The 27746-nt window shown below is 43.7% G+C and overlaps 1 protein-coding gene across 1 annotated transcript in view; it reads left to right on the top strand.

Moving 5' to 3' along the window:
- Nucleotides 1–1195: 1195 nt before the first annotated feature.
- Nucleotides 1196–27746, top strand: part of PGBD5 (piggyBac transposable element derived 5) — a 67561-nt gene continuing 41010 nt past the window's right edge. The window contains exons 1-2 of the mRNA XM_064708547.1: nt 1196–1888; nt 26918–27345. Of these exons, the coding sequence (XP_064564617.1) occupies nt 1204–1888; nt 26918–27345 (1113 nt within the window). The 5' untranslated portion in view covers nt 1196–1203. The remainder of the gene's footprint in view (nt 1889–26917; nt 27346–27746) is intronic.

Below are 27746 nucleotides of genomic sequence, written 5' to 3'. Positions count from 1 at the left end.
CAGATCCTCAGACCAACCTGCACTGAAATCTTGCATCAAAAATTGCAAATATTAAGCTGCACAAAACCCCTCCACCCCCCTGAATCCGATTGCTGTTTATTTTGAAAGCAGTGCTGTGAAAGGGTAGGCTCAATAGCTGCTATTGCTGTTGACAAGGGAGGGAAGGACTGTCGTCCTAATAAGTGTTTGTACAGTAACCAGCACAGTGGGATGCCCAATAGCAAACAATAAACCTTGATCAGGGATTTCAAACATTCCTGTAACATCAGAGAGACCATTCTGACTGCTGCACAGCCAGGGGCATCAGCTGCTGTACGAAATCCTTAGATTACTCCAGGAATGTTTTGAAATCATGTTTAACTAACCCAGTCAGGGCACGGGTGTTTTCACTTCTCTCGTTTTTCTTGTGCCATGATATTGCTTTTAAATCAGTGGCGATTTTGGACGAATGGTTACTTCACTCTGTACTCGCTTGAGAAACCAAAGTATGCACGGGAGGCACTGAGCCCGACACCGGCAGAGAGCTGGACAGGCAGGAGCATGTGTGTGTCCCTAAGGCCAGTCAAAGTCTGCACGGAGCCCCAGCCGGGTGGCAGGGCCTGCCAGGTGCCAGGTGTCCCCCAGCCCGTGCTCCAGCGCCTTCCCCAGTTTCCTTCACGGGCTGCCCCGGCGCTGGAGCTCTGTGTCCCACTTTGGGCCAGGGACACGACGGTCCCCACTGCTCACGCTGCCCTGCATGACGAGCTGTGTAGCCCGGCCAGGCTGTCGGGGCTCGGAGCCAGCGGGTTAACACCTCGGCGCTCTGCTCCAGCCCTCTCGGAGCCCTTCTCCGTGTCCCCGCCCGGCGGGCGCTACTGAGGGCCCCGCAGGCACCGAGGCCAGCGCTCCTGCCTCTGCCCTGCGCCGCTTCAGCACCGCGGCGGCGAACAGCTCCGGCCACGATCGGGGGCCGGGACGGAGGCCGGGATGGGGGCCGGGACCAAGGGCCAGGATCGGGGCCAGGACGGGGAGCTGGAGCGGCGCTGGGCTTAGAGACCCCCTCCCGGCGTCGGGGCGCAGCGACGGCCCCGCGGCAGCCGGCGCTGTGGTTTTAAATGGGCGGAGCGGAGGCGGGCGGGGGGCGGGCGGGGGGCGGCCCGCGCTGGCCCGCGGCGCCCATATAACCCCACCTCCCGAGCGCGGAGTGCCGCGGCAATTGGCTGGATGTGGTACTTGGAGATGTTGAGCTGGCTCCTTCCCCCCATGTCCCTGCACACACACAGGGGCGGGTGGTGCGGGCGGGAGCGGGAGGCAGGGCTCAGCCCCGGTGGCGGCGGTGGGGCTTCCCCTACTCGCTGCCTGCCCGCCGCCGTGCCCGAGCCGCTCCTGCTGCTGGGCTGCTGCCTGCGGCCGCAGGACCCGGCCGAGCCGGGCCGAGGGGAGCGCGGGCGGCTGCTGGCGGCGGCCGAGATGATGGCGGAGGGCGGCGGCGGGCCGGCGCGCAGGAAGGCGCTATCGCTGCTGGAGGCGGCCCGATCCCGCTACGAGAGCCTGCAGATCTCCGACGATGTCTTCGGGGAGTCGGGCCAGGACAGCAGCGGGAACCCCTTCTACAGCACCTCGGCCGACTCCCGCTCCGCCGCCTCTTCCCAGGACGAGGACGACGATGAGGAAGACCAGGGGCGCCTGACGGTGTCGAGCCCGCGGAGCAGGGCGGCCCGGCGCCGCTCTCCCCGGGCGGCGGCCACCCCGGCGGAGCGGCGGCGGCAGCGGCAGGTTTGCGGCAGCAGCGCCGTCCCGGGCGGCCCCGGCCCTATGGAGGAGGAGGAGGAGGAGGAGGAAGCCGAGAGGGGGGGATGGACCCGGTCGCTGCGAGACGTCCCACCCCCTCATTTCAAGGATGGCAGCGGTACGAGGAGAGCGGGCTGCCGGGGCCGGGGGCGGCGGGCCCGGGCTGCCGTGGGGGTGACAGCGGGGGGTGCGCGGAGCGGCGCAGCCACGGGAGAGAAACCCGTACACGGGCCCGGCTGCCGCTTGGGCTGCTGCCCGGCGCCGGGCCTGGCGGGGGAAGCACGGCAGGTGCCCCCTGCCCTGCCCGCCCCCTTCCCGGGAGCGGCCCCGCTGTCCGGCCGCTGGTGCCCGGGGCTGGGCGGCCGGTGCAGGAGAGCCCGGCCGAGGCGGTGAGCGGGCGGGCGAGGAGAGGCCGCGTGTGCTTAGTCACAGGCATCCCCTCCCCGGCGGGGCTCAGGCCGTGCCCCGAGCGCCGGCAGCGCAGGCTGCCCCGCGGGATGAGGACAGGCGCTGCCCCGGACAGGGTGGGTGTCCGGGCTCCGCCGCGGCTCCGCTCCGGTGTGCGGCTGGCTCTTCGTCCCCGCTCACTGCTGGGGAAAACCGCGGGTCACCTGCCCTGCGCTGTGCACTGGGGCTCTGGGATTGCGACTGGGATTCCCCCTGGCTGCAAGGTTTTCCATGCAGCCGTCCCCAAACTTAACCCTCCTTTCGTGGCTTTTGGCCAGAGGAAATACCAAGAGAGTGGTGAAATGACACAGCGCGACCTACAGCAGCAGTGCACAGCGCGGAGATCTCCGTGGAGTGGCTTGTCTGGCAAGTTACAGCCCTGGCTTGCCGAGGGAGCCATTATAACCTATAATAAATCTGCAGGCCTCGGCAGCCAAGCTGACCGTGTAGCGAGGCATTGCAAGAACAGGGTAATGGTTATGAAAAGCTGTGATGTGAAATTCAACATGTGCATCTCAGAATAGGATAGGATGATTGCCTAAGGTTGCTTGTCTTTTCTTTTTAGTAGTGTTTAATTCCTTCATTTGGCTGTTAAGAATAAATGCCAAAGAGTGCTGCTGCGCTCAGTGTAGTGTGCTGAAATTTGTGCAGTGAGGTAGGCAGGAACCTGTCTGAGGAAGCAGCTTTGGATGGTTCGGGAGGAAGGTGGAGCTAGCACTGGAGCCCAGAGAAAGTTCAGTGGTGCTTCTGACAAATGTGCAAACAGGAGCTGTGTTTGCCTCTGTAAATAGCTGAACCTTGTAAAACGCTTAAAAATCACTGTTATGTGCCTCTGTAAAAAACCTCCTGAGTTCTATTGAAGGTTCTTATTCATAAGCATACCTAGGATGACATTCTGGACTATAAGCTTCATGATGTGATGATATTTCAGCATTGATTATCATTTAGTTTATCTGCCTTTGATGGCTTATTCCTTCATATCATTGCTTTACAGTAATATCCTTTTTAACACAGGCAAAACTGGGATTAGTGCTTTAATACTGATTTGGAAAGGAATTGGATGACCTGTTAATTCGGGAATTCATATTTCCTTTGAATTGAAGGAGTTAGATTTATGGTTGACAGGAACAATGCAGATGTCCCTTGAGGAAGGTGTATAGATATTGCTGTAAATATTTCCTCCCACTAATAGATGCAGAAGAGGTTTCTTCTGTCCTTTAGTTGCGTTGATTGTGATGATGATGATAGATGCTGCATGCCCTTCATAGAACGGTGATTTGGTTTGGCAGAAGTTCAGGTAGTGTCATGATTTGATATGTGGGAAACATGAACTGTCTGTGGTATTTTTATTTTTGACTACTCAAATTCCAACTTGTGGAAACTACTGCATTGTATATAACTGGGATCTTATAAATCTAGTTTGTACATTGACTGGCTTTAGGCCTTGCAGAGATCATCCATCATCAGAGTCATGCTGAACGTACTTGTGCTGGCACTATTGTTGCTTCGTTGGACACCATTCTGGCACGTAAGTTTGTATCTTGGTGAGGAAAAGGTCTCTATTGAGGTGCCTTGCAGTGACAAGGTGTCTTTCAGCCCCTTATGGAATACAAGCAAGAAATACAAGGTTAGAGCACCAAGAAAACTGTTCTCAGTTGAAATGTGTTGGATGTAAGATCCTTTCTTTCTAGGTTCTGTTATTAAAAGCAATAAGTTTGCATGAGACCAAGATAAAAATTACCTTTGGTTAGCACCAAAACTTTAGAGCATGGCCTTTTGGTCAAAATCTCAAGGTTGCTTAGGGCAACTACTTGACATCATGTCATGCCAGGAGACAAATATCTCATGAAACTTCAGTCTCATTGATGCTGGAAATAAATTCTCGAATCAGACCAGGGTCAAACCTAGTGTCAAGCTCTTTGGTTTGGGAGACTGCCCCTTCATGAAAGGGAGTGTGTGGAGGAGAAAAAAGTTTGAGTTAGTTATTGAGTGAGCTAAAGCTCTCAAGAGAAAAAATAAAGAGCCACTTATAAAGTTTGTGGTCTTTTTAACTACAAGTAGAAAATACTATCACTTCCCTTCTTTCTTTTGAATAGATTGCTCACTACTGCCTTTGCCTTCCCAGCCTCAATATTAAACTTATGTCTTTAAAAAGCATTGTATTAATCCCTAGAATTAATCTTGAGCACAGACAGGCTAACACTTCATCCCAGAAATACATTCAAGACCCAGATGTGCTGGAAGCTGCTGGCAGTGTGTTAGATGGTTGAGTATGTCCTTAGTCTGCAGTCAGTCACTGCATCTGTGTGTGGTGATGCTGCCTTGCTTGTGGGCAGGTTCTGGCAAACTGGGAAAGGTCTGGCTTATCTTCTGTGCCAGGAGATAAGTGACTGGCATAGCTATGCAGCACAGTGCTGTTTGTGTCCCAGATTTGTTTTTTGCCTCTTCTTCAGGGATCTCCACTTCCTGTTGTTCCTTTTCTATTTAATAAAAATAGTGAGTGCTTAGATTCCCTGGGGGGGAAAAAAACCCACCACAATGTTAATAGCTTTAGGTGACTTCCTTCGTTGAAATCCAAAATAGCTGTTAACTTTAACATAGAGGTTAGAACAGATGGCTTGCTGCCACTTTGTTTCCTGTTAAACTATTTTGCAAATCACTCTTTTAGGGGGTGAGAAAACTCTCAACCATATGATTTGGTACCCTGATTTTTAAACTGGTAACTTGTAGCAGTGTATAATTCTAATGAAATCAGGTTCAGGAAACAAGTGTCTGTCACAAACATCAAGGCAATAATGTAAGTTCTGAGGTACTGGGATGTAGTTAATGGGTATGAGGTCTTGGGGAAGTGGCTGAAATGCTTTTCCTTCACAAAGAGCACCGGGCTACAGCAGGTCCATGGTTGTTTAGCATGGTGTTTAAAAAGATGTCATCCATGATCAAATGCTAGATCCAAGCTTTTTGACCTAGTTGTAGAGGGCAGAAAGAATAAGAGAACAAACTGCTGCTGGGATAGGGAAAACATGATTGAAAAGGAGGGAGAGCGAGAGAGCAAGCAACTACTTTTACAAGCCAGTATATGCCAGTAACTCAAGATAAGCCCTTCATCTCTGGTCACTCCTGCCTCAGACTTAATTGGTGTGCTCTTCCTTTCTTTAGGAGTGGGGTGGCTCTGAGTGGTGCTTTCCCTTGTAAGCTCAGTAATCTTGCCAGGAACTGTTGTGTAATACACAGAGGCACTGTTGCTTCTGTTCTTGGGTTTTTTTGGGGGGTCTTTGGAAGTAAGAATATCCTGGTATTGCTCAGCTGGGTGTTCCTGATTTGGGGTAGCTGGTGTTTTCTTCCTAGGATCCAATGCGTCCTGTATCCATGTAGTTCAGCAAGCAGAAAATTTGACCTGAGATGTCGGAGCACGTCTTACTGTTAGGATGCTATGTTGGAGTTATGTTTTAGGGTGGCAGCAATAGCAGGGAAATCTAAGCAAAAGTTAAGGTTGAAGTCCTCAAAGATAGAGGCAATTAGTGCTACTGTTTCCTTCATTTTCTATGCCCTCGAAACCATGTTCTTAAGCCTAGACCAAAGGACAAAATATTAAGAATCTTCCTTGCTGAAAGAGCATAGCAGATCCTCTTCAAGTTGCATTTAGACTGTGAAAATAGCTTTTATGAATTTCCAGAGTGTTTCTCTGAAGCAGTGTGCCATAAGTTGCCATCTTTGAAGAACATGTTGGTGTGTAAGAGAATGTGCTCAGGAAGAAGCTGCTAAGACCATTTCAGCAATCTTGTCACCTTGAAGAAGTTTAAGCAAATATTTAAAGTAGTTTCTCGTATTTTCTGTTCCCAAGAGCATGGACAGTCAGATGGGAAGTCAGCATTCTAACAGCAAGAAGCCTGGAGGAAGAGCTCTTGGATCAGGCTGGGCTATAGAAGAGTGCCATATGCATGGTACCACCTAACAGTGCAGGAGCTCTTGGTTCAAATCCTAAATAGAATCTGAAGGCTTTCATCTTACTAGATTGATGTCAATATTTAAAAGTTTTAGAGGAAGAAAAGTATGAATGCTACTTAGTCACTTATGTCAGATTCTGCTTCAGAAATATCTGGCCCAAATTTTCTGACTCTAAGTGGATAAAGCGATGCTGATATGCTTTGTTCTTATTTATGTCATCAGAGAACTTAGCTGCTTTTGACTTGCATAACCATGGAAAATATTGGGGGAAAATGCATATTTATATAATCTGTTCTTGCATTCTACATAGAAGTTAGTTATAATGACAGTATCACAACACTTTCAGTGAGATATGATAAATACATCTCAAAGATGTACATTACTACTTTGCAAAGCCTTTATAGGATGATTTAAAGTCTTGAAGTTTTGCTAAATAAGTGAATTGTGCAAAGGCTTAATATCTCATACATCTTAAAAAATCTAGATGTGCTTTTCAGGAGGTTTTAATGGCTTTAGAGCACATTTTTCTGCTTCCATCGTCACTGAAGAGAGCAAAGTGCATATGACAGCCTTATTGATTAAAAAATTTAGTGCAGCTTAGCTATCTTGCCATGTTCCCTTGTCTCTTTTGCTCATACCTCTGCCTTAAACATGCATTTGGGGAATAACCTGGTATTTAGATAGACTTTACAGGAAAAAAGAACCAGCACAGTTTTTTCCTCTGCTTTTACAATCTGTTCTAGTCAGTACTTGAGACAGGAAAGTCTGTAAGCACTGCAGATTAAGGTCTTCTCCATAGATACTTGCCTAGCCTTTTACAGAGAAAAAGCGTATTTGCTCCTAGATCTGTTACTGCATGAAATGAATGTTTTCTCCTTGTAGGTACTGATGGGGTCATTTAAAGTAGATCAGTTCCAACAGCTACTAATGTCCTTTAGTCCACATCTCAGAAACAGGACAGCAAACAGCTTCCATGTCTGTCTGTATGCCTTTAAGTCAGCCTGGAGATGAAATCAGCCTCTGCTCAGTCTAATGAGGATGCTAATGGTGGAGTTGACTTGCAAACCCTGCCTTGACTGCTAGGTCACAGGAAGTTGTCCTGGATGCCCTAGATTTAAAAGAAACTGGAAATGTCTCTTACACGTTAGTGCTCATATAAGAGTTTTGCTTCCCTCCTGTGCTAAAGCTTCAAAAATTTTGGAGTAGATGGATTTAGTAGTTTGGAAATACCTTGTATTTCTAAAAGGGAAGGTAATCATGGATACAGTCACACATCCTGACTAGAGGTACTAATCACTGAAATACCTCATTCTTTCGAGTACTGCCAAAAATTGGGCATGTTATTAGAAAACAGAACAGATGGACTCAAAAGGATTGCATGGCTGAGACAAATGCATGAGGATACTATCATTTGACATCTCAGTTCCCTGTAGCAAGGCATTATTTCTAGGAGCTTATCCAAGCTCCCTCTTATTCTTTAAAGAACAGGATGTCAGCCAGTCACTGGCTCTGTGTGAAAATGAATTAACTGATACCTGAGAAGGTAATTTAAAAATTAAGGCAGAGTTCCTTGATTGACAGACTGCAGGATCATAGTCTTGGAAAGCTCCACAGCTGATTTTGTGTCTGTATAAATCACTCTTGGACTGTGTCCTTTTCTGTGAAAACAACTGGTATTCATGTAACATGATAGAAAATATGCTTTTGATTGTGCTTTCTTGGATAACATGAGGGATTCACATGACCTATATTGACAAACCATACGTGTTATTAAGGACAAAAAACAAAACCAAGCAGCTTCTGTTCAGCAAGCACAGTACAAAGCTGTAACTATGCACCTGAAACCTGGGCAAGGTGAAGTGTAGTCAATGAGGCACACTGTAAGGATGCCAAAATCATGTTGGAGAGGGATACACAGAGGAAGAATACTGTGCATGTGTCTGTATGGATGGGGGCAATTAACTGTGTGTTGGGAGGAAGATTATTGGACTGACATAAAAGATACTGTGAGCCCACCAGTGGGCACAAATGAAGGTGTTATTTTGAGTGAAGAAAAAGCAGAAAAAGATTTAAAGCAGCTGCTGTTATAACTGTGATTCATTTCTGATTACATATGGCAGGGAGGTGGGTGTGTATGAAAGATTAAATTCAAGCAAAAAATGAGGATATTTTTCTTTTTTTAAAAGTTACTTACAAAATTCACTGTTGTGGAAAGTCTGCTTATTCAGTGCATATAGTCATCTCTGCATTTTTTGGAAAGGTAGATGGTGGTTAACTTCTGAGTAGGGAGCACCTGTAGGTGTGCAGTGCTAGGGGTCAGCATGTGTCTGTGGGTGTGTGACGCTTCCCACTGATGTCATGGTGCTGTCTGCTGCTGGATGCACCCTATTGACTTAGACAATGGTAATCTTGTCAGTTCACGCTCAGGAAGACTACTTGGAGGAGGCTACATGTATTGAAACTTACACATTCAGATTCACAGAATCATTAAGGTTGGAAAAGACCTTTAAGATCATCAAGTCCAGCTGTCAACCCAGCACCACCACAATGTTCACAACTAAATCACATTCTCAAGTGCCATATTCATAGGTGTTTTAAATACTTACAGATCGCAACTCCCTCCCCAGAAGGCAGGATGGTGGTTCATAAACCTTGTGCTGCAGCAGCCAACTGAAAATGAGCCACCTTTGGTTTGGGGCAAGGGATTTCCAGGATGATCTTGAAAACTGTGAGATGCTGTTACATCTGTCTTGCTGGATATGTTGCATTGTCAACATAAATTCATGTGTGGATATAAATTCTTATTTAGCCTATCAAAGGGCTTCTGACCTTCTGGACTGTATTTTTGAAAAGGATTACTAGATGAGAGGACCTCCTTAAACTGAAGTCTTTCTCATTTTTTGGCTGTTGTAGTTATTCCTTACTCATAAACTTGTCCTTTTATGTTTCTAGTGGTTGTTTTGAGATGAAAAAAATACAATGTTTGAAGGTTTATACTTGGAGATCTGCATTAGTTCTCTCTTGTCACTGACTCTGAGATTAAAAGAAATTAAGCTCTAAGATTTGGACTACATTTGAGTGATCTGTAGATATTTTCATGGCGCTAGCATTGTTGCAAGTAGTTTCATTTTTTTCTTTTAAGGATATGTTTTCAAGTGCATCAGAAACCTTCCCCCTTGGGAAAAGAGCGATGCATTTTAGGGTAGATGACATCTTGGTCTTTCTACTTGATGAGGTTGTATTTGATGAATAAAGAATGACCTCTTAAAAAAGGGCCTTTCTTTGTCTGCTTCTGTACTACAGGGTAATGACTCACGCTTAAACTGACATCAGGGATGGTCTAAGAGATTGTCCAACCTCTAGAGCAGCCCCCTGCCCCTGTGTCCCTGGAGGGCAGTTGCAGCCAAGGGCACTGAGGCAGCCCCAGGGTGAGACTGGCTCAGGATGTGGGCCCACGGCTGTGCCAAGCTGGAGCCTGGCCCAGCTGGGGTGGGGACTGATGGCCCTGGGGAGCTGTCATGGAGCACTGGCCAAGAGGGCCAGTCGGGCACGGTGGGGACACTGGGGCACTGGCAGCAGCTCCTTGGCAAAGCCATGACTTTCCGTAATGGTTTTTCCACCAAAAAAGCATTCGGAAAGGAACGTGTCAGTGCTCAGTTGAACCATTCTCCCAGCCCACTTCCCTGTGGCTGTGCCCTATCCGTACAGGCTGCTGGTAGCCAGCCCTCCTGTCAGCCATGGAGATCCTGGCTGGAGTGGCCCTGGGAGTCAGAGTGACTGGGAGATAGTGCTGTCCTGTCATTACCTTGGTTTCATCGGTGCCCTGCAAGTTCTTTGGCTTCAGATTACCTTCAGTGTTTATCTTGCGTATGAAACAAACGTGTGAGGGCTTTTGGTGCGTGGAGCAGTTGTGGTAAGCAAGGAATCAGCTGATCCTTGTGGAGGCCCCCCCCATGGTCACTGTGTTCCATAGGACTTCACTGCTTTGTTTTCTACAGTGAACTGGAGGAAAATTATTGGGGTGGGAACCATCTCTGCAGTACTGGCTCTGAGTTTCATGTTGTGTTTTGCATTACACTACGTCTCTTGCAACAAATCTTAGACATTAAATATGTAGTGGGGCGAAGCAGGCAGATGAAGAAATATCTGATTGGATAAATACCATCCAATCCCCATCAGGTATTTTCACTAAAATTGTTATTACTGAAAATGCCTGTTTGTCTCGATTTGAATTGGATAGGTGTGGCCTAGCATCTCCAAAAATGTGTGGCATAAGGATCTGTCAAAAGCTTAAATATTCTGATGGGACATTTTTACTTTTATTTAATTTCACTTAATTTTATTTTTTATTTTTAATTAATAAGAACCTGAAAGTGCACTCCTGAATGGATCTGGACTTCTTGAGATTGTTTATTAAACCTTTAGATAACATGAAGCTGGGAGTGATTGCATGTACACTGAAGAGCAAACTGAGAATTTCTAAGCTTGCTGATAGTCTGAAATAGTCTGGTACAGGAAACACAATGACATGGTGCAAGAGGGGAATGTGTAAAGGCAGGGCTAACAGCAGAAGTGGAAAATGGAGGGGAAGAACTGGCGAGGTGGAAAAGGAACTGGTGGTTGGAGCTGAACACTAGACTAATGTGACTCAGTGTCATGCTGTTGTGAAAAGGCAAACATCCAAATGGAGTGTACAAGACTTGAAATGAGACTGTTTTGCCACTTAAGAGAGTGAGTCTGGGTTGCCAACCCAGGTGAGAAGCACGTAGTTAAATATGAAGAGAAAGGACAGAAGCAGAAAATCTACTAACTTGGCTGCCTTTTAGTATTCTGATTTTAAGCCAAAGGGCCATATGGGTAAGTAAAAGAGCTATTATAGGAAAGGGAATTATCTGCCTTACCTGCTCTGAAAACTAAATATGAGGAATAATGGGTATAAATTGATGGATAATTGAATCAGACATGATAGAAACTCTCAGACAGTGCAGTGGTGCAGAAGACAAATGCTTCACTGAAAACCTAAGAACAAGTGTCATTAACCTGTTAAATCTTTTGCAACAGACTGAGACCCAGTATGTGTGCTGAATGGGGATAGAGGCCTTGGACTGAAGGACTTCCTGAGGTCCCTTCCAGCACTCCTTTCCTTTGTTTTAGATTGGCTAAGATAAACTAGCAAGCTGCTTAGTGGCCAGTTAAATGCTGGACTGTTATGTGAAGGACTTGCTACTTGCATCTTGCGCGTCAACTTTTGGAGTGGGGAGAAAGCTGTGCAGCTTGTGGGAAAGAGCTGTGTGCTTGCAGAAGGCTGCCTGGTCTGTTAAGGTGAAACTCCCTCCCTCCCTTTGTCCTGGAAAGTGGCCCAGGCAGACTTGATAGTTGGGGTGTTGTTACCACACTCACTTCTATGTAATGAGTTGTGTGCCCATGAATCTTGTATCTCTACTCAAATGACTTACTCTGAGGCTCCTTTGTGTTCAAAGCACTAAACTGCTTATGTGAGGGATGTCTGATGGGACACTGCCCAAAGACCTGTGAGATTAGCAGTGCTATACTCTGGAGGCAGTGCATCATCCAGTAGTGCCTGGGTTTGTACTTGCCTCTGTTCATGACACTTCTTGAGGTACAAAGAGCTTCCTTGCAATTGAATCCCAACATAACCAACCCTCTGTAGACCATAAGGATAGATACATGGAGGAAGACAAGTGCAGGTCTGGAAGAGGCTTGGCTGGGTTATGGTGCAGACACCTGCAATAACTGATGATCATGGAACAGGTGTCCTGGCAAGAAAGAATGTCTACTGCATGTTTTTTCTGTTCATGGACTGGGCATCAGAAGGTTGTTCCTTCACTTCTTTGTGAGCATTGCAAAATTGTTTCATCTTCAAAGACTACTTTTTGGCACTTAACATCATCTTTTTCCCTGATATTTACCTTAAGTACATTTAAAGAGATTTGCTGTTTAGCTTTCTTGTGGTTTTCTTCTCTAGCTATTTCTTTTTCTTTTTTTCTTTTTTTTTTACCAAGGCTAAAAATAAGAAAGTATGGTATTTCTTCACAACATTTCCTTGCAAGAATACACTCCTACTTCTAGTGGTAGTTCTCTGCCTTTTCCAGTGTAGGGTCAACTCTTTGTTGACAAATTGCACAGGTGTCCAAGTAAGGTCTTAAAGTTCCTTGTTCAAGGTACTCATATGTCACTATCTCCACTAAAGGTAGCCTGTTTTATGCTATCCAAAAAGTGACTGTTCTAGAAGTCAGTTGTTTGAAAAATTCTCATTTTTCTGCAGAATAAGAGATTGTGCCTGATTTCAGCAGATAATTAGAGAAAAAAACTTTAAAGATGGGTTTTTAAGATTTATTTTGGCCAATAAATTCAGGTATTACCCGTGGGATGATCAACCCAGTATTTTCTGATAGTGTGTTGAGCATAAAATTGGTTCTAATTCCATGTCCTGGTAAAAAAAATGAAATAATGCTTTTCTGTACAAGCCACGGCTGTTTCTGGTTAAGAGGGATGTGAGTTCAGCCAGCAGTAACAAAACCTTTTATCCCAGTAGACCTGGATAAATTAAAAATACATTGAACTATGTTGAGTGCAAATAGTAGTGCAGACACCTCACTGCTTTCTGGGGACAGATAAGTGTGAAATAGTCAGCTGTGGGTATTTTTGAGATGGTACTGTCAAAGTGGGTACTGAATATGAAATGGTTCTAGAAATATGAAATGGACTTGACACTGTTAATGTGACGTTGTTTGGGTTTTTGGTTTTTTTTGGGGGGGGTTTTGGTTTGGGTTTTTTTTTTTTTTTTGAGCTGCTGGCTCTTTCTCCCTGAATCAATGAAAAGAAACGAAGTGAGCATTAGTTTTTTTTCTAAAAGCAGCCACTTGTATCATATGATGAAGCAGAAACGTTTGATAGCATTTTATGGACATATATAGCAGGAGAGTGAGCAAGATGTTAAAATAAAAGGCATGCCTTTTCTTTAGGTTTTTTGCTGAAAGGTTGACTCAGAAGGGGTCTGAGTACTGACCTGGAGCAGTTTGACATTGAGCAGTGCACTGCCAATTGCTCTAATGTCAGCTTTCTTCCCAAGATAAAAGGGTGATGGGATTCTTTTTTTTAAGCTGAAATGGGCAGCTAAAGGGAGAATCCGTCAGCACAATACTTTAATCAGAAAAGGAACAAGAAATAAGTGTAACAAAAGCTGCTCAAAACTTTACTTTTAAGCTGTCAGTTTCTACTGAATCCTTTTCATCTGTACTGTAACCTCTTTCTAACCTGCCCTTCTGTGCTGCAGCATTTAGTTTCTCTAATTGTATTTTGCTTTCTAAAATCTTCTCCTGTCATAAAGATGAACCTTTCTCTTATATCTTAACATAGATTCTACCAGTACTTCCCATTTTAACATCTTGTTCTTAGTCATTATGAAACTACCTTTTTTTTATTCTCTGGGCTCTGCTGGATATCATGTCTCTACTGTTCTTGTTAAAATTGCAGGTAGTCAGGGGCAGGAGTTCATCAGATTTTGCTTCTTACTAAGCCAGGCTTTGTGCAATTTTACTCTGCCCTGTGTCCATTCTTGTGGGACAAGAAGGTAAAGGTCCTCCAGATATTGAGTCCTTACCTAACTTATGGGAAGATAGCTGATGGGGTGACAGCCTTTTGAATTGCCCTTGCTGAAAGATGGCTCACTTGAGTTCAATCCTTATTAGACAGCACATTTGTAGATAGAAGAGTCTGTAGGCTCCAACAGCATCTCCTGTGATGAAAAAGCAGTTGATGTTGAGATGTGAGGTCATGTGAAACCAGACTCTGCCTGTTCTTGCCTCATAGTGTCACATAAAGATGTGGTGATATTTCTAACATTAGAAAATAATGGCCAGGTGCTCTTGACCACATTGCTCACCCAGTTTGCTACAGCTGATGCTCCAGATCTGCTTTTGCAGGAGATACAATATGTGAACTGTCACACCCACCACAGCATCCAACACAGCATTAAAAACCTGGTAGGAATGCAGTGTACAGCTCAACAAAGTCTGAGTTCAGATCTGATAGTTCATATGGGTTTGGTTATCCCATGATTGTTCAGTCTTTTTTTTGGATGAAGTTTGCATTTCAGTAGTGTCAGCTGCCCCCGCATGGAGTTTTGTGTTAGCATTTCGTTGTGTCTGAATTGTGAATGCATCTGTGCTCTTGCTACCTAATAGAAGAGACCAGTGCAGTTTTAGAGGCTAATGCCCCAAGTATTCTTTATAGCAAGCATTTGAGGAATATTCTCCTTTCTCAATCACCTGTATTGGCAGGAGTGGGGATTGCATTTCCTGTGTCTGGTTCTTCCCTCACTTTGTGACATGTACCCTGTAGTCCCTTATTTGCCAGACCTTGGTTCGAGAGGCAGGAGGATGTGACCAAAATCAAGTGATATTTTCTATAAAGAAAGCAAAATGTTAATAGTTTTTATAAGCAGTTTTGGGGTAGCTGTTGCTTTTCTTTTCCTCATTGAGGCTAGCTGAACTCAATGTTCTACATCCTGGTGGATCTTGAATGCTTCTGAAAGAAAGGAGACACGAAGATCTATTTTAAGTTTTTCTTTCTCTGACTACTGCTGTAGAGAGTCATTGTTAGCTACCTTGTTTATAATTTAGAAGAGGGAGGAGAAGGTAAGCAAGTTTTTAAACTCAAGTAGAAAAAGGAGCTTTTTCTGAGCAGAGTTTTAAGTACCTCTTTTGCTGTGTGTTCAAGGACTCCATACTATACTTGCCAATATTCATTCTTTTGCAGTTATTTCTGTATTTTATTATGGACTGCATCACTTGACATTGTAATACTTACACTGTTGAGTCATTTGCTTGGAGCAATCCTAGGCTAGAAGAAGTGTACTTAATCTCACTTCAAAAACATGCACTTCAGGGTAGTGTTGCACTGATGCCTAAGAATAATGTGATCACCGTAGTTTGAAGTTAAGTATCTGCCTCAAATGGTTTCTGCTGGGCTGGAGTGAAAAGACCCTAGGAGAGGTTACTGTTGTCAAACTGTCGCTTCAAAAATTTCTTAGAAGACATCCCTTTTGATGTTTATTCATATCGTCACAACAGCGCAAAGTTTGGTATCAGATCTAGTAGAAACTAACATTAAATCCCTTGATCAAAAGGAAAAATCCATGCTTCCTGAAGAACATGAGTTCCAATTTGCTTGCTAGGGTTTGCAAAGAGTGAGCAAAATCTCTGGTGGTCGTAAGGTCCAGGAGGGAGGACAAAGTGGCTGCGGGATAAACTACAAAGGATTTTCATAGTGAAAAGACATTCCCCTTTTTTCCTGTCATGACGCATATTGCAGCCTCAGTCTTGCTTTTAGGATTAATAATTTGCATGGTTGACTGCAAAATGAGTATCTGCTCTGGAAACCTATTTCTGCTAGAGAAAAACACAAGGCTCTTACACCTCCTTTTGATTTGCAAGTGACACAAATTAAAATTCAAAGAGGAGTGTCAAGGGATGTAAATATAGTGCATTATTCTTTGAATCCAGAGATGCATATAAGTACATGAATAGGTGGTACTACCTTAGTGATATGTGGCGTATGACTTGAATGATATGTATTCTTTAGTGACATGAGAAGTGTCATACCAATGCAGAAGGATCTCTGACTGATCCCACCACTCTCCTATTCTTACAGGAAGCCAGTTTTCTTAAAGGACAAGGGGAAATTACTGCTTTTTATATTGATATAAAACCTAAAGTAGATCAGCTGAAGCTTATAGGATTTGAGCACATGTTCAGCTCTCTGCTAGGTGAACTGTGTCTGCAAGGCTGCTTTAGTCCCGAGTGCAGTTACTGGAGAGCTCTAGGGCAGTGTTCCCCAATCGTTTTTGATCATTCACCCCTGTCAGTGGAGGTTTTCTCAACAGGTACCCCCAATCTATGTTTATTTCTTTATTTATAGGTGATATACCTGCACCACTGTACTAATTCACTATGTATATTATAAAGCATACACAAAACCAGAGTTTAAACCAGGATGATACAAAGATGAAATTAGCACTATTTAATTTTTTTATTTTTTATTTGTTAACAACAGAGAAAAATATTTTCTTCCTGCTGTAGATTGGCTCAATAGATTGTCCTATGCAGCGCCCTATGTTGGAAAGCACTGTGTTAAGGCCTATGTAAGGATGTTGATAAAAGTTCACATATGACCACCAAGCAGATGGTGCCTGGCTCTTGGCAAGGAGGACTGTGGTCATTTGTGTCCAGCTCTGCCAAACTGCTTCAGTTCAGGCCCAGAAAGAGAATTTCTGTGAAGTGATTTGAATCCCTCTGCCAGGGATGCTACCAGACCCAGATGTAGCTGGGATGAAAAGCTGTATGTTCACCTGCTTTCTCTGTCTTCTCTCTCCTCCCAAATAAATAACATTCTACCTTGCCTAGTAGGCTTGGGGTTTCCTCAGACAAGGCTATAAAACTCCAGGTCCAGTTTTGCTAAAAATAATCTGAAGACTTTTTTTATCCCCCATTAAAAACATCAATGAGGATTATAGAATCTGGACCTTAAGCGATGCATGTAAAAAATTCTTGATGTGGAAGGTGAAATTCTACCTATTCACGGCCATTCACAGTGAGCAAGAAAGGAGCTGTATCAAAGGTGATGGAAGAAGCTGATGGAATTTCACAATAGATCTCTTAATTTTATGAGGCAGTCAACATAAAGAATTAAAGGAAAGAAATGTTTAAATGAGAGCTTTGTGAACATAGTAACGAATGGGTGAGGAACTGGAAGGGCTGTGTAAAGGAACAAATCTGTCTGTAATATAAAACCACTTTAGCAGTTAGGTCCTGAAAGCTTAGGAAGTGGGAGGCTCCCTTTTCTTTTAAAATGTGAACGCACCATGAAGTTCTTTGAAAACCTCTGCTGTCTGAAATCTTTCTTGCTGCTAGGTCCAAGATGAGAAATACAAGATACTTTCTCCTTTTGTAACCTAAACTATGTTCTTACAGAGACTAATTCTTATGAGATCTTTCAGCTTTTATTGGTTCATATGTTGGCAGCCCCCAAGAAGCCTGGGCAAGCTGATCTCTAAGTGTAGCTGTGATCTGGTGTTCTGGATGGCTACTAGTAACCTGTCTGGTGACTTCCACTCTTTTCACTGTATTCTGTTCTCAGAATACAGCACTCTAAGCCTGTGTTTGAAGAGCTGGACTTTGGCTCCAGAGCAACCTAGCATCTTGCCTGAAAGGCTGTGGGGGGAAGTACACAATGCTTTTCTTTGCAAACCCAGTTCCACGGCCTGGTTCCTGCTGCACCTGCCCCTGCCAGCCGTGCAGCACGGCGTGGGCTGTGGTGGGAGCTGCTGGGGGCCGAGCAGTTCCACAGGCTGCACAAAGTACCTGGGCACAGCTTGTGAGAGGGCTGCTGAGGGACTGCTGCTGCTGCTGAGAGTGAGAGGTGCTGTGCCACTGAGGGTCCCACTCTGAATCTATGCGCTGTTCAGCTCTGAGTTGTGTTTCTGGCTTGCTCTCTGTAGATGCAGCTCCCTGAAAACCTTTCCGGGGGGTACAGTGGCTTGTAAACACGTTTGTGTCACCCTGAAGTTAACACTGGCAGTGCAAATAATAAATCCCACCTTTTCCACAGGTGACTGCCTTTTTTTTCACTCTTAATTGTTGAAGAAGTGCACCGATTTCCTAAAACTGGCAAGTTGTGGGTTTATAAGGGTTATTAGGAAGCCTAAGCACTTGGAGTGCTGTGGAGTGTGTCATGTAGCCTGCATGTGGTAAGAGGATTAGGGATGTTGGTGTACATGGGGTAGAGAAGTCATTTATTGAACTTTCCAACTGCTTGCCTGTTTTGAGTTGAGATGTTCAGACAGCCTGCAGCACTGGTCACTTCTTAGTGCAGGCAGAACAAGGATGGAAAAAGACAGTCTAACAACAGGGGCAGGAATAAAAGATCAAAAAGAAAACAAAAAGCACACAAAGTGATATTGTGCATATGTGAAGAAGTCCTAACCCTAGCAAGGATTTCAAAACATGACTTCCACTTTGCATAATAGGTGTACTAAGAAAATAGTAAGATTTTCATCTGCCTCTAAGCCTAATGCAGAGAACATGTGGCTTGTCCCAGGATTTTTGAGGGTGTTGGGGAGGAACATGGAGAATATAAAGCAAGGAAATTACAAATTTAAAAGTAGGTCTGTAAGTGCAGATGCAATATGGAGTAATGAGAGTTCCTTTACCTCCTAATCTAGGGTGATGATAGCAGAGAAGACTTTTCTTACTGGGCAGTTGATGAAGCCTGCTTAGAAATGCAAGTGCATGCTTTCCTACAGAGAGCAGTAAAATCCAGGGGAGGCTGGAACAACCTAAAAGAAGCAGGTTTGAAAAAGCCTGAATATTATTCCCATGCAGCCCTGTCACCAGCCTCCTTGGCAGATTCCAGAGTTTGAGCTCTTCTAGCAGAGCTGCAGCATCACCCCACCGATCACCCTCTCCCAGGTGGCTGCTGCAGTAGGTGCTGACATCTCTTTGTGAGAAGTAGCATTGAATACCTTGGGGACTATGTGCTTATCCTAACAACTACTCCCATTCTCCAGGAAGAGCCTGTTGCTGCTGGGGAGCAGTTGCAGACCCCAGTACTGTAGCTACCTTAGCTCATGTGAGATGGACATGAATCATTAGGAGGTTCTGTACTGAAATTAATGTTCGTGCATTATAAGGTTGTCTCCAAAGCTTTATTGAACTGTCTGGATTTCTGGTTGCTATATAATTTTTTTTCTTTTTTCTTAAATAACTAATTTTTGAACAAAACAAAGCCATTTCTTTGTGAGACTTACTCAAAAACTGGAGGTTCATTTTTCAATAGCATAGGTGTGTGTTGTATGTAAAAGGCAGGAGTTGATATGAAGGCTTTCAGTATCTCATTAGTTGGTCATTTATATTGACTTATTGACTTTTATTTACAAAAAATAAATGTTCTGATGATTTGCTTGGAAAACATATCAAGCTATTTTCCCTTCTTCAAACACAAAAGCCCTACCTTTCAAGGCAGGGTCCTCAAATCAAATATTGCCAATGCTTAAGGTGGATTTTTATTTTAAATTTCTGGAAAGGAGAAAGTTCCATGAGAGTAATGGTATTTGTGACCAGTGTGTATTAGAACAGACCAGGAGCCGGGGAAAGAAAGATGGGATGGTGGGATTGCACGTGCAAGAGTTGCCAGTGCAGGAGAGGAGTCGCCCCATGGAACCATCCCAAAGCAATCTTCTGGGATTTAGCTATGAAGGTCACCCTGCTGGTAATGGGAGTTGTGCTGACATAAAACTATCCCTGCTGCTTGTACAGTTATTTTGTAAATGTGCACAGCTGTGCCCACAGACAGATGTGTAGCTGCTACGTGATCTACTAAAAGCTGTATTACAGGTGGTGTATGGAGTCAGCACATCGATGGTCATCTCTCATCTGCTAGATATGCCCAGTGTCAGCTGGGCTGCCAGGAGCAGGGCAGTAAAATGTTAATAGAAAACTACAGTGGCAAAAGAGTGCAGTGGACTATTGCCATGGAAGCTGCTGCAGCAGGAATTCCCCTGAGGAGGAGCATATGCAGTCCCACAGCCAAATAATGTGCAAAGAATTATGTAAACTGACACAACAGGGTACTCTACTTCAGCATTGACTCGGCTGCTTTAGGGTCTTTGGCTTTTGAAAATTATTTTAACCCAAAGACCTTGTACCAGTGTTTTGGGAGGTTCTGCTGGATGTTAGAAAAATGGTGATTGGTAGATGGCAAGATCTCACCGCAGAAATTAAGTATATAATTAAAGGTGTCGACATCAGCTGCAGCAGGCTGTTTATTCTTTGTACTTGTCACAGCTTGAAAGCTTTGTGGCTTTAAAACATGATGGTAAACACAAAGAAATGCTCTCTTAATTAAACAGTTTTTTACCATGGCTTATATCTACAACAAGGCACACTTCCATGGAAACTGCCACAACATATCTGGCGTGTTCTCATTCTCAGACCAGTGCTGTTGGTGTTACAACATGCATTTAATCAATGAGAAAGGTGTAAGTCCTGCCTGCTTGGTCTCTTGAAAATGCCCCAAAATTTAGTTGTACTTCTACTGTGTCTTTTCGCACAAGATAATCTACTGAGTGACAGCCAAAATTATTTATCCTTGGTATCCCAGTCTTGATGCCCCATTGAAGTTCTTCACCTTTTGCAGGCTGAACTACCAGCACATGGCAGTATGGAGGAGGAATGGGCAGGGTGCCTTGGTAATCACCCCAGACTTTGGAAGGTCACCATCTCATCGGGGAGGAGATTGTCTTGTGTTTGGTGGAACAATGCATCACTCATCCCTGACCTATGCCAGGCTGACCTGCTACACTTAATGCTCAAGGATTTTTCTATAATGCTTTAAAAAGCTGAATGACAGTCTGCATCCAGTACACAGCACAGAAACAAGCTGAATTGCAGGAAGTTCCTTAGTTTGCGAAATACTTCATTAATTTTACTGTTTGATTTTCTAAATAAGTTCTCTATTTAATTTATCAGTAACTCAGTGCTGCTTGCTGTGGAGGCCAGGGACTCTTAGGACCAGAGTCAGCACAGAGCAGCTCTGTGCTGGTTTTCAGTCCACTTTCATTTGTCCTTGGATTGCTTCTAGACACAGCTCTTAATGCTCTCTATGGATAAAAGTCAGACTGCAGTCTGTGGATCGCTTTATTGCTGACGCTGTGAAGAAAACAATCCTTTTTAATGCCGGGGAGGGAGGAGAAAGTGGCCTTTCAGAGAAGCTCTTTGGAACAATTTTTTGACTACGGTTATTACGTGCAGCCATGGAGGCATTGTCAAAGGATTATTTATAAGTTTGGAAGAGTGCAGGCAAATCACACTTTGCTAAATAGCTTGGAATAGACTTAGTGAAACTCAATGTAGAGCAGAAGTGCGGCTACTGAGTGCCCACGCAAGGGTGCAAAGTAAGTTTCTGTAAAGGTGACCTTGCCCCAGAAGCATGGGCTGCTGAGAGTGTGAGCCCTTACAGTCTACAAAAAGAACCATTTTGGAAGGACCATGTCCAGTTTTTTCTAAGCCAAGAGTGTCTGCCTGGGAGTCGTTAACTTTTTTTATTGCCTCCTCCTAAGCTGGCTTTCAACTCCAAGCAATGCCACAGTATGGATCATGTTTTCATCTTTTATTCTTGCTGATTCTTCTCATCATTGAATTCTTGTGTAAGGCAGTCCCTAAAGGAAGCTAAGATTTTCTAGGAAAATAACAGATGCAGACATCTACTCACCCAAAATCCTGGTCAGAACCACAGTTGGTATATATTAGGATGATGCCTTTGACTTAACAAAGTCACTGAAGCTTTGGTAGCTTTTTCTAATGGAGATGAACAAAAACATGCAGCATAATATCCTAAAAACTTGGATGCTTGCCACCTAGTTCCTACAGGAGAGTGGTCTCTGAAATAAACTGGAATAAAACTCAGAAAAGAAGTGTTAAGTGAACTTACTTCAAGCTGTCTTGACAGGCTTGCTGTAATGCTGTCAAACCAGCTATGGTATGAGGATGGTCTGATGTATGTTTCTAGGCCATTAAGAATAGAGCTGATATGAAGACTGATATTCTGGCAAGCCAGATAAGCTCCAGTGCTTCCAAAGGTTGCATGAGGAAACTTAGTGTGAACAGAAATTCTGGAAAATATTCACTTGGGAAATATTAAAACATCATTTTTTGTTTTCTTGCCTTTTTTTTAAGCTCTTTATAATGCTCCCTGCACATTGAAAAAGATGATAAATTGTTTGAACTCTCTGTCATATTTCATTAATTGACACCTTCCATAAAGACATCATGATTTTTTTGATGGATGAGTATTTTCTGACGAAAAGCTTCTGTCAGCATTTTTTTATGTTCTCTAAATAAGACCCAAAAATCATGTTGTGTACTTTTGCAGAGGTAACTTGTCAGGAATATAAAACAGTTTCTAATTGGTTAGACTTAGGAAAAAGGAATTAATTGGCTTTTTAAACCTTGGTTTTTGAAGGCTGTACCATATATTGGAGGAGAAGGTACTTCCCAATGGCCAAAAAAAAAAAAAAGTTTCTGGATTGATTTTTCTTAGGTATGTATTTGCATATAATATGCTTAATGTGCTATTCTTGTAGGTGGCTATAAATTGTTAGATTTTTTCCTCAAAGAAGATAATAAAATTACTTCAAAATTATTGAATTGATACTTCTACCACTCCTGTTCCTGATTTGGGAGTATTTGGGTCTGCCAAGCTGTTAATGAAGTTGCATTAATTTCAAAATGAGCTGTGATTAGCTCTGCACAAGGTTTTTTTACCAGCCGTGCAATTTGGGTTATACATAGGGTAACCCCTGGGCCTCTCAGAGTAATGCAATATTTTATTGCAGGCCTCAATTGCAGTTTGAATGAGAGCAGAGTCTATTGCCCAGCAGAGCAAAAGAACTTTCTTTCACTGTGTTTTCTCCTCACATATCTGATTTATTCTGCCCAAAATAATGCTGCTTTTGACCTTCTTAAGATTTGTATACTATGTTGTAAGCACTGATAGGTTACAATACATTTTGATACTTTCTGTCTTTTGTCCATCCATTATTCGGAGTCTGTGAATTCTGAGGTTGGTAATCAGAACAGAAAAAATAGGAAAGGATACATTAACTTTTAAAAATGCTCTCAAATTACTTAATTCTGCAAACCAGTTAAGTAAGAAAAAAACATTTAATTCACTTGATATTCTTTTTTTTTTTTCTGATGTATTACTCAGTGAGGAAGACTAGAAAGGGAACGAAGCAGGGGGAAGAATGTGACCGGTGGGGACCCATGTAAGAGAGAAGACCAGGGATTTTAGGACAACAAGCAGGGCCTGCCTGAAGTTCCACCTGAACTTTTCCTTAAATCATTGTGGGAGTTGTGCAGTGGGTATGTTTGCTGAGAAGCTGGGTGTGCAGCTGCTCTCTTGCTGGACAGCAGGGCCATGAAGCAGCTGCAGTTCGCCCTGGGCTGAGCTGAGCCACAACGGGCTCTGCAATGCTCACTCTTCCAGGGCAAGGGGCCAGCTTCTATTCACAGTCACATTGCTAGCACAGACACACAAATAGCTTTTCATGCTTCGTTTTTTCATTTATTTTGAGACTATTCTTACAAATGGAGATGTCTCTTTGTGGGAGACATCCCTTCTGAGTGCAAAAGAGAAAATGGAACCAGCGAGTCAAAATAGCAGTAATGACTTGCAAGGTGGTTGCTGCAGATTGCACAGGCAAGTTCTTGCTGGCAGAGTGAGAAGGAAGAGGAGCTTGTGTGTGTAGGCTGTATCATAGCAGAAGTTGTTTGTTGTTTTCCACATCCTGCAAGGTCACTTAGCGCAAGCCCAAAGTTCTGGTGCTGGCGTGTGTGCTGCCCAGTCAGAGGTTACTCAGTAGAGCTGTCCCTGTCCTGACTGTGCATGGAATACTGGGTCTGGCTGCATGTTCAGACACTCCAAGAGTGCTTTTGCACTTTGTCTCTGTACTTTGGATTGGAAGTCCTGACTGGCTTTCAATGCAACCCTATGAAAGTAAATATATTTTCCATGCAAACACTTTATAGCAGAGGAGAGAGAAAAATCTGAATTTTACATACAGTTATAATTGTATAATCATTCTGAGAATGGACAACTAGGCAAAGTCACTCTTTCATTTGTCTGAGTAAAGCTTTGAAGGCTAAACAGTGCATGCATGAAACACTGAAACTCTTCATATCAGTATTTGCTGGGTAAGTGCCATTTAAGTCAATGTAAAAATCCTTTAAAAGTACAAATTAGCTATTTAAGTTCCTTATGCAGACAGTTGGCTCTTTCTATGGGATATATTTGTGTATTTAGAAAGTCATATTTAAATATTTGAGGCTGGTCATTAACTATGCAAAACTCAATTCATGTTAAAAATTCACTTCTACTGAAATTCAATGTTGCTCTTGTTATATTGCATATCAGTAAATTATGAATCAGTTGTGCTCACTTTGCTAATAAAGGCTGTTTTTTAAGACAATGAGAATATACAGGGGCTTTCATAATTTTATTTAATCAACAATTATGTTGATGTTTGAGTCAGAAAGTGATTCAGCTTGCTTTTTTAGAGCTGTGAGGGTTCTGCATGACTAATGAGATACAAAGCTTGTATATTTATTCCAGGAAGGAGAGGAGGTAGCAGGTTCTCTGTGTCTGGAGCAGGACTAGTGGGTAAGGAAGGATTATTGTATCCTGTATAGGTATCACTTATCAAGGTAAACTTGTGCAGCTGCTGAAAATTTTGTTACACCAAAATTACATATTTTATGCTTCTGACTGCTCTTACCTCCCCGAAGATGGAGGCCAGCATGTACCTATTGTCTGTATCCAAGAGTCTCAAGGTATTTCACTTTGTAAGATTTGATGTTTTATGAATTCTTGTTTGCTGTGGACAAGATTTAAAATATTACCCCTACTCCCAGATTCTGCTTCTGAAGCCACGTATTTAAAAACTGTCTCTGTGTGCTACCTGGAAGGTGGCCTGAGCACTGGAGTTGAGTTTGATAGTTACTCAAGATTTCATATAGAACTAGAATACACTCTGTTCCATGTGTTTTTATTAGAAAGCCATACCTACTGTAGAATATAAAGACTTGATTAAGCTATGGGAAAGAATGAAGATACAGAATCATGCATAGAGCATCTTTTGTGAACTATAACAGTGCTAGCCAGTGCTAGCAGAAAATAAACCTTCTGATCAAAAGAAGAAAACATTTGTCAAGCAGCTTTATTATTGCACTAGCAGTTAAGGTGAAGTAAATATATCTGCTCTAGCCCCATAGTTTTCACTTGGTAATGAAAACCTTTTATCATTTAAGCTGAAATTTTCTGTTCTTACCAAAACATGGTTTGTGGAAGGCTCTTTCTTCTGGTCTTACAATACAGAGGAATATGCTTTCAGCTGAAAGTTTCTCAATCTCACAAAATTAGAAAGTAATCTTTAAATAGATAGTTTTTTTATTTTAAAAAAATCCAGTTTTGTTTGCTTTTTGGCATTCTTTGGAATCTGAACGTTTACTGTTTAAAAGTCTTGATGTTGTTTCAAAGTCTGTTTTTACTGTCCTTCTAGTAGCTTGAGTTCACCAGACTGCACCCAAACATTAAGGCTTAAGATCAAGGCCAACCACCCTATTTATGTAATTCCTTGTAGTTCTGTTTCATGGAAAATTTCTGCAAGCAGTAGTTGTTGCTGTGACTGGGAATGTGAACTGAGATACAAGGGTGCTGGAGAATGAGACCGGAGCAATGTGCTAGTGGATCTTTGCAGAGCCAGCTTGTGTGATGGTCAGTCTCATGCTCTGATGCAGCTGGGAGAGCCGATGCTGAGATCCAGACAGCCCTGTAGTGCAAGAAAGACTCACTCCCGTTGGGCACAGCTCCAAATGAGAAGCTGTATGCCTTCTGCTTTTGATTAGGAGGAGTATTTCAGACAGTTCTAGGGCTAAAGGCTGCTGGTGCAGTATTTCTCGGTTTGGGATTATACCCATGACATTGTCTTTTTCACAGGAGTGTAGAGAGTTGCTTTTAAGTGCTCCCCTGTCTGCTGGGTTTGAAGAGGCTGCTCAGCTCAGGGTGTTGGTTTTCACTGCTTCTGTAGAATAGAGAATGTTCCCTGACCTTACCTGGTAACTAAAACACTACTACAAGGTGCAAGCATGAAAACTACTACTTTTGGAATGGAGCTTGGTTAGTTTGTGGGAGAGAATAGAGGAGAGAGGGCTTTAAATACGGGTGTCTGCGTCCCTGGTATTGTGGGTTTGATGTTCCTAATTCACTTTAGTGTTATCTGGTGTCTGACTGGCTGAACTTATACAGTGCTGCCAGTCCTTAGAGCTTCCTTTTTGTTTTTATCACCCTCCTCTTATGGAGTAGTTGAAACTGGCAGAGACGGTGCAAAATCAGTGAAATGCTAGAGTAATCCCAGCATGGGACTGCAAGGCTTATTACATTGTGGGAGGAAGAGGACCACTGCATGCATTATAGTGCTAAAAATATTCCCTGTGATATGGGACAGTGACACTAGCCACATGGTAGCTGTGACTTGTTCTAGTAATGTGCTTTCTTGGGGATATCAGAGTGCAGGATAAAACTCCAATGTGGTGGCAGAGGCACAAAACTCAAAAACACATAGACCTGTATGTGACTCTGTGTGGAGCAGGGGCAGATATGAAAGTCACAGAATTATGACAGTGAACTAGGCAGGAATTGGAGGTGCAAGAGGAAAGGTGGGATCAGGTTATAGAGCCTTGGAATTATGTTGCCTGGGATGAGGGCAGTGCTGCCTCTGGAGGACTCACATTGTCCTTCTGGACTGTTTGGAGGAAGGCATTGCTTTGACATGCATATGGACCAATGAAAAACTATCCAGAAAGAGTGCCAAACAGCTGCTGAGGACAAAAGTTGCAGGTAATGTGTAAGTGGAGAAATAAAATGCCTGCTTGTCTCACAAGCCTGCATGCTACAAAGTAATGACCGCGCAGAGCAGAGGAGAAACTTTTCAGAGTGTATAGTATCATACAGGAGGAAGGATATGGGGCGGAGGGGGAGTTTCCTAGTGAAGTCTGTCAGACAATTGGTACATACCATCATTTGCATGAGAAAAATACTCATGCTTTTAATTTCTGGTGTTGGATGTGCCTTGTAGTGATCAGGAGTGTGCCTATCTTTCCTTCTTTTATCCTAGGTCCAACACGAAAAATGCCCCTGACTGCCAGTGCCATGGACTTTTTTCAGCTCTTTGTCCCTGACAATGTACTAAAGAATATGGTGGTCCAAACCAACATGTATGCAAAGAAATACCAGGAGAGGTTTGGTAGTGACGATGCCTGGATTGATGTCACCTTGACAGAAATGAAGGCCTTCTTAGGCTACATGATATCAACCAGCATCCACCACTGTGAGTCTGTTCTCAGCATCTGGAGCAGCGGCTTCTACAGCAACAAGAGCATTGCACTTATCATGACACAATCAAGGTTTGAGAAGATTCTGAAGTACTTCCACATTGTGGCCTTCCGCTCGAGCCAGACAACGCATAGCCTCTACAAAATCCAGCCTTTTCTGGACTCTCTGCAGAATGGCTTTGACTCTGCTTTCAGACCTTCACAAGCCCAGGTAAGAGTTAAGCTGTTGGCAGGGCACATCTGACCTGGTTGTCTCCCTGGGACAGAAAGTGCACAGCACAGCTGCCTGGGGGAAGCTGCAGTGCCTCCTTGAAGCGAGAGAGAAAGCAGCACTGTCCTGTGTGAGGGCTCATCAGTGTCTGTCAGTGCAGGCAGCAAACAGGTTTCAGTGGGAATGGTGCTCTCTGAGCTGCAGCTGTTTGCTTTAGTGACCTAAGCAAGCCTGGACACTGCTCAGTGAGGCTGGCACTAGGTTTTGCTAACCTGAGGATGGGAGGTTGCAGGTTGTGCAAGGGTAGAAGGGCAGAGCTGGTGCAGCTGGGCTGGAGGGATGGAGGAGTTGAGTTTGCTAACATCCCTGACCTTAGCAGTAGGTGCTTGCTGTATGGTCCA

This window comes from Zonotrichia leucophrys, chromosome 3 (assembly GCF_028769735.1).
Source record: "Zonotrichia leucophrys gambelii isolate GWCS_2022_RI chromosome 3, RI_Zleu_2.0, whole genome shotgun sequence".
Classification (NCBI taxonomy): Eukaryota; Metazoa; Chordata; class Aves; order Passeriformes; family Passerellidae; genus Zonotrichia; species Zonotrichia leucophrys.
Note: the sequence above shows the minus strand (reverse complement) of the source record. Positions and strands in the feature narration are given on the sequence as shown.